This window comes from Euprymna scolopes, chromosome 11 (assembly GCF_053919585.1).
Source record: "Euprymna scolopes isolate OS-2025 chromosome 11, ASM5391958v1, whole genome shotgun sequence".
In the NCBI taxonomy this organism is placed as follows: Eukaryota; Metazoa; Mollusca; class Cephalopoda; order Sepiida; family Sepiolidae; genus Euprymna; species Euprymna scolopes.
In genome coordinates this window covers 55341991-55355964 of record NC_136492.1, presented here as the reverse complement: position 1 = coordinate 55355964, position 13974 = coordinate 55341991, and the positions used below count along the sequence as shown (strand labels likewise).

Sequence of the window (13974 nt, the reverse complement as noted above, 5' to 3'; positions counted from 1 at the left end):
AAGAGAATATGGAAGCAACTCTTAGTTAAAGAATTAGAGATCTATTTAGCTAAGTAAATATAATTTAATGCTAATATGGCCGCCATCTTCAGGAGTAAATAATCATAAAACATTCATCACTGACCCTGGATGCGGACAGTATACCGCCTTGCTAATTGACTTCATCTGTTAATGTTATATCGCAAATATAAGATGAACATTGCAGATCAAGACGAATAATGAAATAATCTGTAGCATAATTGCGTTAGCATTTGGGGGCGTGGCGTAAGCAAGACGTCACAAAGTCAAATGAATATAGAGAGATGAATATTGAGAAAAAAAGGGAAGCAGAGCAAGGAGACGAGAGAGAGATAGAGAGAGAGAGAGAGAGAGAGAGAGAGAGAGAGAGAGAGAGAGAGAGAGAGAAGAAAAAGCAGACAAAGAAACCGCCGCTAGCAATTGGCCAGTGACGGTCGGCGAATGCGTGAGTCTGCTCTCTCTCTCTCTCCTACTCCCAATTCCAAAAGCCGAACTCTATAATACTGGTCGTCGTACGAGCGGAATTTACGGCACGAGTTTTCTGGTCCCCTGTACTGATAACGAGTAGCTGTTATGGTTACTTGGAAGGCAAAATACCTTTTCCGTCACCTAGAGAAGTTGTGTCGAAGTTATCATTGTCCATTGTGAAAATTTAGGAAAAAAAAACGCAGAAGATTATATTGGAACCGCTAGTATGTCTGCATGCAAGTGTTACAAATCTAAATCATGATCGTATCGACAAAACGGATTGTCGTTTCTATATTTATGCAAACTCGACTCATATGCCGGAGAATGGGTCTAATACATCAGCTAGTTTGAATATAACGATTGAATGAATAAACGAATCGGATGTTCTTGAATGAATAACTAATGGACTGAATATATTTTCGTTAGGAACATGTATTTCTGTCCGGACTCAAATAATAATGCAATAGCAGGATCAATAGGTTCGGTGCTTGTGACTAACATCCATCATTCGACACAAGAACATTACTGCAGTTCCGGTCATCGAGACTGGTTGGCTCCTGAGATGATACACAAGACACTCATTCAGTAAATATTGAGAAATATGAGGTCACTCTAAAAGCCAACGGAACTGGTTGTGCTATGTGTATGTGTGTGTTTTTTAACTATGAAAAGAAGAGTGATAAGTGGACTATGTCATCATCTAGCGCGGTATCTTGGAAGTGTATCTCTGTAAAATGGTGCTACCAGATCAGGCTGTCCGAAGATACTGGCTTCCTGCACCAAGCATTGTTTTTTTTTGTTTTTTTTTCTTTGTGAAACTCAATCATGTTCTGCAAAGTAAAAAAAAAAATTCTTCTAACAACAACCAAAGTAAACTTTATGAATAAATATTAAAAGATATAAAGAACTCGAAATATAAAACTTTTTTCCCCCAAATTATTAGATTCGACATTAAATGTCCCCTAAAAGGGTCGGTACGTTGTAAAACAAACAACCAAACCAAATTCCATAAATAAATATTTGAAGATAGAAAGAATTTGAAGTATAATAGCGTTTTCCAAAATTACTAGATTCGGCATTAAATAACTAAAAAGGATTGATATGCCGTAAAATAAAAAACTCAAAATATATCTGTAATCTTTGCTTTCGGAAACAATTGCATAATTCTTTTGCCAATGGCTCTATACTAATCGAGATCCGACGATAATAAATATTCATTCGCAGCTTGACGATTAAGAACACCATAAATGATTGGAAACGTATATGTGGAATGGACAGAATTTTAGTATTTAAGAGTAGAGCTCACCAACTATTCGTTAAAATTTGACTTGAAAAGGAACACATTGTTGTGAGTTGTGAAGTAGCTCCGTAGTAATGTGTTCCGGAAATGAAAAGTACTAGAAAAAAATTTTTTGGTGAAAGTTTCGTTTGGTTTTAGGTACACAGAGAGATACTCCATCTTCCCACTACGAGAAATTACTTGTTTGATAACTCCTTGATCACCCGATGGTTCCTGTCCACCGTATTGGAATAGAAGACAGATGGGATCCCACTACTGTGCTAAAATTCGCTCACGCCAGGGAGCATCTTTTATCTTTACAGAACCATCATTTGCTAATGCATCGAGTATTGTTGTCACATCTGAGCTGGTGCCTCTACCACTAGTCTTTCACTCTTAGACAGGGTCCTAAAAAAAGAGAGTCTCAAATCTAATACGTCTCGCACTATCGTCCAAGTTCCAACCTCTGTCTCATCGCTGCAATGTTGCATCCCTGTGCGTGTTTTGCAAATACTTTAATGAAATGTGTTCTAATGAATTCATATTACATGCGTTCCCTCTACGAAAATACTACCGACTAATTCGATAAAGAACAGAATTCCACTCCTTCACTGTTAAGGTTTCTAGATGCCGGAAAGACTTCTATTCGAAGAGTTTCTTTCATCGGGCGGCTAGACTTTGGAATTCCGTCCCTGTTTGCTACTTCCTTGACTGTACTAATATGCACAAATTTAAATGTAATGTGAACAAACATCTCGCTACTAAACTCCTACCAATTCCCTGCTAGACATGATTCTAAACAACAGTCTTTTACGTCCAAGTTGCAATGTGCCTTGTTTGAGAGCGAGAGAAAAAAGTCTGATAAGGCAATTTGTTGCGCAACTTATCGAGAATCTCAAATTAATGTCTCCTTTCAAAGTAGTTTCTCACTGCAACTACGTTAGTAACATAATCTATTGTCCGCAAACCATGGGATACATTTTTATAGTTTATTTTGGGATTAAAAGAAAGAAATTAACGTCGTAAACACGAGGAAATGTGGTAATTATCTTTGGTCGGCCATCTTGGAACGGCTTTCCTAACAGTTTAAGAAAAAATATCGAAAGTTAAAAATGTCATCCCACTGAAATACGACCTAATGTTTACATTTATACCAAACACACCAGGCTAATAACAATGGCGACTCGGAGCCAAGTAGAAAAAAAAAATTCACTCTAACAGAAATAGCATAATAACCTCATGAAATTTTTAAGTATGTACAAGGGTTGGACAAAATAATGGAAACACCTTTTGAATTTTGCATCAATTTCCAAACACCCATAAAAATTGGAAAAAAATGAACAAAATACTGTTTTCGTCTTATTTTAATTCATGGTTGTTGTTCTGCTGCTTTAATTAGTTAGAGTTATTCTTTATTTCAGATAGTGCACATTAGTAGTAAACAAAATAAAATGGCAGATCTATCAGATTTCTGAAGCGGTCAGATTGCAGGTACTACTGTAACGGGATATCACAAGTTTAAATCAGACGAAAAAGTGCTTAAAAATATAATACCTAGTATGTATCTCTTGTCAATAAGATCAAATTTATTATCTCTACTATTATATAAAAGGAAATTTGTTTGATTTTGTTCGTGATTTCATTCCCTATGGACTGAAAACGGCTGGGCCGAGTCTTAAGAAATTTCACATAAAGGTACTTTATGTGCCTGGTAGTGTTCTGAGATAGGTTTTGTATCGGAATGTCTTCGATAAGTATCGATAATCGAAAAAATCTGATGAAAGAAGGAACAGACGATTTTCACCAAAGTCAAACGATAACAGTTAACAATAGTAGATTAGAAATGTGACGTCTAACGATAAATACATTAGAAACGAAATAATGGGATGTCTTAGGTAGAAGTAAATGTGGAGGGAGGAAAGCTGCAGAATTAAAGTGATTAAAGTGGCACAAGACAAAATTGGGATTATCACATAATGGATATAAGTGGTATAGCTGGAAATGTCTTCTCAGTTATTAAATCATTTCTCTCTGATAAGCTCAGAAGAGTAGTAGTTGATGGGCAAAAATCAGAAGCTCACAGTATTAATGCTGGAGTCCCTCAGGGGTCCATCCTGGGCCCAATTCTTTTCCTGATCTACATTAATGATCTTCCAAATCACATCCTTACATCATTCGTAGCCATTTATGCTGATGACACTACCATCAATGGTAGCACATCTACGACCATAAACGACCAAGTTCTCTCCGATTCTCTCTCCTCTGATCTTGATCATATGGTACAACGGGGGAAAGGAGTGGCTGGTTACTTTTAATGCATCTAAAACCAAGCTTCTATCTTTACATCATCAACGTTCTGATCCCCATCTGGCATCAATTGAAATGAATGGCTCTCGTGTTGGGGAGGCCTCATGTCTGACAAGCTTCTGGGCTTGACCTTTACTCCTGATCTGAAATGGAATACGTACATCAAATCTGTTGCCAAGGCCGCTGGGAAAATGGTGGGATCCTTCTATCGATCCAGTAGATATTTCACTGCTGATGCAATTCTCTATCTATATAAGAGCCAGGTACGTCCAAGGATGGAGTACTGTTGCCACATCTGGGCAGGAGCTGCTAGAAAGGTCTTGTCCTGCCTATAGAGAGTTCAAAATAGACTTCGTAGCCTCGTAGGAGATGTCCTTTTCTCTTGCCTGTAACCTCTATCTCACAGAAGGGATGTTACGAGTTTGTCTCTGCTTTATCTTTATTTTCATGGCTAGTGCTCGACTGAGCTTCAATCTTTGGTCCCTCCTCGCCAAACTTTCACAAGAAACACTCGTCTAGCTGAAAACACTATCACTAATTCCCCCCACTCTCTATCTGTGCCTAAACCTAAACGTAGATTCCATGAACAAAGTTTCTTTCTGCTGTGGAATTGTCTTCTGTGTTCCTGCTTTCCAGCTGACTACAATCTGGTTGTCTTCAAGTCCAACGTTAACAAGTTCTTGATGAGCCGTTCCACTTAAGTTAACAAATTTACCGAATTTCCATTACTAACAATTACTATATGGTCCAAGTTACTACTGTACACTCTTAACCCTTATCCTCGAGTGGTCTATGGGCCTTGATAAGTGGTGATCCCTATGTAAAAAAAGTGGTATGTAATGGGGTTTGCCATGATACGTTAGGGGGCATATATATATATATATATATATATATATATATATATATATATATATATATATAAAAGGAGCTTTGTGTGTGTTTGTGTGTGTTTGTGTGTGAGTTCGCTCCCTATGGACTCCTAAACGGCTGGACCGATTATTTTGAAAATTTCACACAAATCATGTGTTTTTAGATAGGTTTTGTATCGGAATGTCTTCGATAAGTATCGAGAATCGAAAAATCCGATGAAAAAAGAACAGGCGATTTTGACCAAAGTAAACGCCGTATACAGTCCGACATCATGATTGCATTTGAGAAGTTTTATCACCGCACAAGCAGAAAGGCTCTTTGATATGAAAGGGGCGTGTTCGAAATGAATGTTTCTCTTTAGAGTAAAACTGAACCATGATACTTGACTTTTGCATTTTAAACTTTAAATTCAAGTCATTATCACCGCACAAGTAGAAAGGCCAGGCATATAAAATCAACATTAGGTTCTTTGATATGACAGGAGCGCATTCTAAATGGATGTTTCAGTTTAGAGCACTACTGAACCATGGTAATTGATATTTGCATTTTAAACGTCAATTAAATCCATTATAGAAAAATAATTTTATAAAGTCAACAATAGGTTCTTACAGCGAAATGTAAACTACAATGTATTGTGGACGAAGTAACTGCGAGGAGGATTGAAAAATGGGCGATTTCGCCGATTTTGAGGACAATAAAATATGGGAGGGTGAAACATTTCTTGATCCTCAATCATTTTCCGGGCAACATCGTGTCTTCTTGCTACTTTACTATAAAAATAAATATTACAGTATTAAGAATTTATTATATGTTATAAATTGAATTAAAATAAATTCTTAATATTGCAATATTTTAAGTTATAAATTTATTATAATTTTTCCTAGAATATCTTGTCCTTTTCTTTTCCAGCTTTAATAACTAGTCCTTTACTTTTCCATGTTTAAGCTTAACCATAATACTTTTCATGCTCGAATTTTTCTATTGTAATCCATGATTTTTCTAGGCTTCCAATAAATTCACCTGTTCTTTTGTAAAAATTTCAGTCTTATTTTTTTGTCACCATAAAAACATTCTTTCTGTTTCACTTGTTACTTCTCTTTTCGCGAGAGTAGTGAATTATTAGCAACGTGGTTGCTATGGAAAGCAGTCATAAAAACGTCGCTCACCTCCTCAGATATTTTTACGATTTTGAACACCAGAAAATTCATCATAACTTTTGTTTTACTGAACGAAAATTGAAAATTTTCACAATATAGCTGAAAAGGTGATCTATAAACTATACTAATTGTTTGAAATTTGGTCGAAAAATGAGTGACCAGTGAAGCTTTTAAGCAGTTCTAAATGAGTAAAACTGCCACTAAACCATATATTTAAACACTACTGTGTTTGAATTATATATATATATATATATATATATATGGTAGATCGATAAAATTGTCGCCTTAGAAAAGACGACACGATTCCAATCCCGTTTGATGCCGTTTTTTTTTGTAAATCATCTACTAGTTAGCCAGTTGTGTACAAATCCAAAGTGCGATAGGGGTCTTCTATCATGTCTGAAAGTGACACATTGTTCAACGATCGAGATCAGAGATTCGTCGCTGTACAACTGCTTTATAACGATCCAAGTTATGACAACAGGACCATTGCCAGCACCCTCAAAATGCAAATCCGGACGGTTCAACGCGCCAGGGTGATGAAAACAAAGTTTCCGGCCACGGTTGTGGTTTCAAGTGAGGGCCACATCATGCCACCTCACAGCTAAGCCGGCTTGAAAGCCAATACCAAAGTGTACCTGGATGTGCTGAAGAGTGTGGTGATCCTCTGGTGCAATCAGGTGGCCGCTGGCAAACTCTGGGTGTGGCAGCAGGACTCGCCGCCGACCCACAAGTCCCCCTTCTCCCCCGACCTGAACCAGCTGACCTACTTCATTTGGTCATACGTCGAGAACATCACCAATACGGCCTTCCACAAAACCAAAGCCAACCTGATCACCGCCATCCGCCGAGTATTTGCCGAGCTTCCGTCGGCGCTTGTGGAAAAGACATGCTCCCAGTTCCGGACCCGTATCGAGGCGGTGATTGAGACTGATGGCGACTACATTGAATATATGTTAGCTCTACTATATAATCAAGCTACCAAAATTGATTATTGCATTAAAAGTTTAAAAACAAACCTGTAGTGTTGTTTTTCTTTAGGGCGAAATTTTCATTATTCCACCCTATGTATAGTTTCATAGTAAAGGTTAACAATTATATGAAAAACATAAACTAAGGCTAAATCTATGGGTTACACACTAATGAAAGTTGCTATTCCATATATATGGAACATGGGTGGATACTTGCCTCCACGTAGACCTTTCACACACACACACACACACACACACACACACACACACACACACACACACACACACACACAAGGGTAAGAATATCATCTTCTACAAATTTGAGCAAACAAATAAAAAATCAGGTATTTTCTATTTGTAGATCGAATTCAGCATTGAGATATTTTCATCCTAATTTTCCAACTGACGATCAATATAAATCGTTATCTTGTGGCTATCCATACGCAACGACTTTATTTACTGCTTTAGTAATTCGGAGGCTTAAAACACACACACACACACACACACACATCGTGTATTTCCATTTTCCTTTTTCACCTCCTTTTTTTTTTCTTCTATTAAACTTTTCTCACGCGATGTTTTGAGTTTAACTTTTTTTCTTCTTGATTTTAAGCTTTCTGAAGATAATTTCGGATCGTGCCGAAGACCGGACAAAAAGCAAACAAACAAACCAGAAAAGCATAATGACTGTCGAACAGTCCTTCCTGTTCTTTGATGATTTTACAAATGGAAAAAAACGTGTGTATACGAGCACACTTACATGTTTATGACGACTAAAGGATGGATATAGGAGCTTGAAATTTCGTGTCATGGATAGTAAATGTTTTTTTTTTCTTTCTGGTAATCGCCCCAGACAAGCCGTGAAGCCACTTGATTTAAGAAGTTAAGATTGAAAAATGATTATTGCCAAGAAAGGAGATGCCTAATCACCTTAGCTGTGGAGAATTTCCTACCCTCCACCCGCTTATTTTCGATTAGTATCTTCCATCCTCCCTATCTTAGCATGCATCTATCCTTCACAAATAATTCCAATGTATACGAATGATGACAATTAAGCTAGCCAATATTTATAACTTATGGAACGTACATACATCGTTCATAGAAATGTAAGTAAAAAAAGGGGACAATATAAGGGAAGCGAGAGTTACTAGGCTGCTTTATGTTTCTATAAAAGGGGGAATAATTGATGTTTTCCCCCTCAAGGTCTATGCATCTCTCTGGTCATTGGCCGGTGTTTGACCTTAAAGTAGCATTGATATTTTTAGTTTGTTACCTTCAGCGTCGAATAGTTTTCTGTGCGTTCTCTATGTTATACTCGTGCGAAAACACCCCCTCCCCCCATATATATATATATATATATATATATATTTATATATATATATATATATATATATATATATGAAAGAGAGATAGATAGGTAGATAGATAGATACATTGAATTCAAATATGGCGATATATAAATAAAAATCCCCTCGTGTGCATTGGATTCCAAAGGGTTTTTTACTGGTTATAAAATAAATTATATGACAAGATCTTTACTCTTAGACTTTGAAGGTTTTAAATTTCCTTCAATCAATTTTTATTCTTTTTAATCCAAGGGGGGAAAAATCTCAAACTGTGCCCTTTTTTTTTTGAGGAACATAAATCTGTTTCTACTAAGTTGTTTGGCGAATTTCCACCATTCAACGAAACTCGTGTAAGAATTATACTACTAATAAAATAACGTGCGTGTGATGTAAATGCATCTTTGGGTTCATATGTTTACTTCCAATATATATATATATATATATATATATATATATATATAAAGTGTGCGTGTGTGTGTGTGTGTGTGGTAGATTAAATGAATCAAAGAAAAGTGTAAGTGTCTCGTCCTTTGTTTGATAAAGAACCTCCTCTTTTTCTAAGTCAATTCTCGACACAATCTGCGACATTAATTCGTTTGCTAGAACAGAGACCAACAAGTGTAAAAAAGACAAAAAAAAAGAAAAAAAAGAAAAAGTGCTCAGCATCGACACCATCTGAAATGTTATTCTTGCGCGACTGAATGGAGCTAATCGAAGGCAGTCGTTAATTAATCGGCATTGTCAAAATTACGATTAGTTTGTCTCGGCTCTGTGCTGAAGGTGGCACGGAGGAGGGGGAAGATAATCGATGGAAACTGATACTTACTGTTTAAAGAAAAGGAGTTGATAAGTCAGCTTTGTATCTGAATCTGGGTCGTAGACCTGAAAATATACAAAAGCGAAATTAGAGGTACCAGAAAATAACATCTATTGACTTATTTTAAGTTCAACTTTTATATATGTTCGGATGCAAAACGCGGTAAACGCCATTTTGGAAATCGTTACTGTCACAAAAGATGTTGTGTCTCACCATCCTAACATACCAAGCCATTGTTTAAGAACAAAATTCTGTTTTTTAATTAAAATGAAAGTGTTTATGGACTAATTTAAGATTTGTAGTATTTGTGTTTGTAAAATCTAATTTCTCAATTTGCATTAGAACTAATATTGCCGCTTATGTAAAAACAGATTGAAAGTAAATACATATATTTATATATATATTACTGCTTATGTAAAAACAGAGTGAAAGTGTATATATATATATATATATATATATATATATATATATATATATATTACTGCCTATATAAAAACAGATTGAAAGTATATATATAAGTTATAAATATATATATGACGATTAAGCTACACTGAATATTCCGCGTTTCATCCACTCTAGGACCCTTCAGGTTTATGCGCGAATTTTGTGGTTGTCTGTCGTTTTTATATACGCACCTTCTATTGAGATGCAAAATTTGCGCATAAGCCTGAAGAGTGCTAGAGTGGATGAAACGTGGAATATTCAGTGTAGCTTAATCGCCATATATATTTTATAACTTACTAACTAGCTCTACCTACGTATTGAGCCCTTTGGAAGTAAATACTTAAAGTCTACGCATAAATTTATACTTTCGTATATTAATTTTGTGTGAGTAAATGAAGTAGCTACTTTCAATCTGGTTTTGCATAAGCAGTAATGTGTTACTACACAGCCATGAGCATGTTTCAGTTTTCTAGTATTTAATAACTAGAAACCTCTTCAGGGATCTGCGCTTATATTTAAAAGAGAAACCATTAATGAAAATCGAAAGTCATCTTACTGTAAAAAAAAGTTTTTTTTAGGAAAGTGGTGACCTCCACGCACACATCTAATCTGAATTTAGTTTGATATTTATGTTGCGGGTGAATATTGTTAACGAAGTTTAAGGGAAAAGCTTTTTAGTGTATAACACACATGCATATGCTAAATATCAATTCTATAGTGAATGGGTCGAGAGGAATATTGAATATTTAGAGTATGTGGAGGAATTGTTTGTAACTGTTGGATGTAATTAAATGGACTGTTCTTGTGTGTGGTTTTTCAAAAAGGGTGTAGTCTTGTATTTAGCAAATGTTAAATTTGAGGAGATTTAGGTGAGCAGGCGTTTTTCTGTTGGGATATAATATGTGGGTAGTATTGGAATCGTATTTAATAGGGATTTATGAGGAGTTAGTTAGCAAGTGAGCAAGTAGGGGTGATTCGTAATGCCTACAATTTATTGAAGTTTCCTGTTTTTTTTATTTAAAGGTTTATTCCTGTCCTTAAATTTCGTGATAAAATGTTTATCATCTAAGCAAAGAAAAAAAGTGACCGGCAAGTTCTTGTTTTTTTTTTTTTAATTTTCTTTTTAAAAAGATTTCCCAGTTAACAATTTTTAAATGTTTTATACAATATAATCGGGGTTTAGGAAGGACCTTTTATGGCCTATATTACTGGTTTGATTGATGTAGAATTTGCCAGTGGTGGGGTCCTCCGTGGCTCTAATACTAGCCAGATAAATTACAGAGGTTGTGAGGCAGTTTTTTAAAGGGGCCATTTAGATTTATCAAGACAACTACATATTTTTATTATTTTATTCTCCTGATTGTATTCTGTGTTATTGCTTAAAAATTTGTGATTATAGTTTTATTTTTATTTTTCTAAGTTATTGCCTCAACTGTAGCTTTCTTTGTTTAATTAAGAATTTAACTTCTCACCCCCAACCCTACCTACTTCATTCCCTCACCCAAGCATACCCCCGCCAAAAAACCCACACCTACCAAACCTTGTTCTTCGCACAGCTGAACCTCAGCCTGCCACCTTTTTTTTAATAGTATCATTACTTTTATAATTAATCATATATGTATATTATTTTTTCTTTTATTTACATGTAAGTATCTAGTAACTGGATTCTGTGTATGCATCTTATTGAAGTCGTATTATTCACAGAAGAGCCACGAATTTTACAGCGGTCTCGCTTAAAAATCTCTGAAAAACTACAGGGTAAACAGTTTTCTATTAAACAATGTAAGTTAATTCTTTTTTTTTGTCTCTCGTTATATAGTTGAATTCAATGCTGTAATTATGGATCTTTTAGCGGAAAGTCGATTTATGCGTGGGCATATGCATATTAATGTTGAATTTATTGGTATTCATAGGAATTTAAACTACATTTAAAAATATTATTGTAGAATTTTTTTTATAAAATTCTCAAACCTAGTTTATATATATATATATATATATTGTGTGGAGGGTATTTAGATATATAATTATATAAACATTAAGTAATCTCTACTACGAAATTAGCACTTTTGAAAACAATACTTATGTCTTCTTTCAAAGATTAGAATCAACAGACAATTTTACTAAACTTTATGTCTAGAATCGTCATTCCAATTTTGATAAAAAATTATTAGATGATTTTAATTCTATATAATCATAAATTTTAAGGCTTAAGCTCAAGAGGTATTTAGAAATTGAAATTCAAGGAGTGTAGTTTAGTGTCTCTGGATATAATTGAATGCAAATTTCAAATACTGAATTTTCAAATGGGAGGTTGTGTCCGTATTGTATTCCCTAAAACCCTTCAAAATGCCTTAAAGGATTTAAAGTTTGGATTGACGTTTTAATAACCCTAGTTTAAATTTCATAAAAATCAAATGCATCTAAATGTCACAGAAAGCTTCGACCTCTATAAATACTAAGTTAAAGTAAATATGGCTCACATTATCAATCCTTATGCCTAAAATCTCTATCGCAAAATCTATAATTATTGCTTAATTAGTTTAGGAGTGAATCCTGTACATTCATATAACTTTTGTCTGTCTGTGTACATTTTTCTACCAAAGAACTGTCAGTTTTCGGTCTACAGACTCGAAATTTGGCATAAGAGGTACTGAGATTTGGGAAAATCTTTTTAATCGGTTTTCGGCCAGAAATTTTGCTGTTAAGGGTTCAAAGTTCAACGATTTGACCTTGGAGAACTGTACCAAACTCCTCCGGCAATTTTGAAATTTTAGATATAGGTTACTTGAACAAGGATCTAACTTTATAATTCTATTTGAGCTCAAAACAATAAATTCTAATGGGTCAAAATTGGGGTCAATATTAAAAAAAAAAATTGACGTCTGCGGTCTCTACCAACTTTTCTCTATGGTAGTTAAGGAAGACTATTATATAGAAAGGCATTGCCATACATATTCACACTTTTTAATATATACATAGGCACGTAAAGTTATGAATAATACATAGGGCCCGAGCAAAGCCGGGCGGAACTGCTAGTATATATATATATATTAAACTATATGAGATTATATATAATTTCTACTTATACTTTTTTCTTTAAAATTCTCACAATTTTAAATGCAATCTTCATGTGTTAGAATCGAAAATAAAAAAATAAATGAAAACAAAATTGTTCTTACCCGAAGTCTTCCTATGACTCTGCTCCCATTCCGCATCGCTTCAATTTGTAAATCTTTGTTGGTCACTAAAGGATTATTGTCATTAAGATCGACCACACTGATATTGACGATCGTGTAAACCTCCTAAAAAATTGAAAAAGAAAAAGAAATACAAAATTTAAACAAGTATTATTATAAAAGGGAACGGTCGTTTGCTTCAAGCATTATTAGGAAACAAATATGAAAGTTTATAAAAACGTCATGAGCAATGTTGAATACCAAGAATAGTGACGTAACGTATGAAAACAACAGAAACAACAACAAAACAGACAAGCGAATCAAGGTAGGATTTAGATTATAAACCTTCGTATATCAATTTATTATTATTATTTTTTTTACAAATATTTCACATAGAAGTCAACAAATGTGAACTTACTGTTTTATATAACCGGAACGGTAAAATGTCTTTAATAATTTCGAGAGGTACATCTCTTTTTCAAAAAGAAAATAAGCAAAAAGTATACGGTAAAAACGGAACAAGGAATACGAATTCAGGCTAGGTGTCAAGCAGATTATAACTATGGATTATTATTATCGCCCTTTTCGGAAAAGATTTTATTCATAAAAATACGAATTATACTTATTATAGCTGTAAATCAGCACAACAAACCTGTTCATATAAAATACTAAACAGGTAATTAACATCAGTTATACAAAAAACAAAATGAAAAAATAAAAAAATTCATAAAATACAATAGTAATTACAATGTGTATTATAAGCTTCATTATAATCATTAATAATAGACTTATATTATATGCAGTATATTAACGTTTTTTGTATGCGTTAAGATTAACGTTTTTTTTTGTATGTGTTAAGATTAAAGTTTTTTTTTTGTATGTGTTAAGCTTCCTTTATTTTCGATGATTATTTGGAAGAATATTTTGATTGGAACAGATAAAGCGTTGAATAAGTTGGGGTTATCACAATAAATTAATTTCAAACCCGAACGTTGACAATCAATATCTATTAGCAATAAACCTTCACCAGTAAATTGTTTAGAGCAATGGAGACTATATGTTATAATAACGCACGAGTAAAATAAAGCGTAAAGCGCTTACAAGCTTGGTTTAATATGTAA

General features: G+C 34.4%; 1 protein-coding gene across 7 annotated transcripts in view; it reads right to left on the bottom strand.

The window, feature by feature from the left end:
• The window catches only part of LOC145287853 (protocadherin Fat 3-like), a 1926363-nt gene that overhangs the window by 228115 nt on the left and 1684274 nt on the right, over positions 1 to 13974 (bottom strand). For all 7 annotated transcript variants that reach the window (XM_080135727.1, XM_080135730.1, XM_080135731.1 and 4 more), the window contains 2 exons: positions 12857 to 12979; positions 9243 to 9298 (listed from right to left, as the gene is read on the bottom strand). In XM_080135727.1, coding sequence (XP_079991853.1) covers positions 9243 to 9298; positions 12857 to 12979 — 179 coding nt within the window. The remainder of the gene's footprint in view (positions 1 to 9242; positions 9299 to 12856; positions 12980 to 13974) is intronic.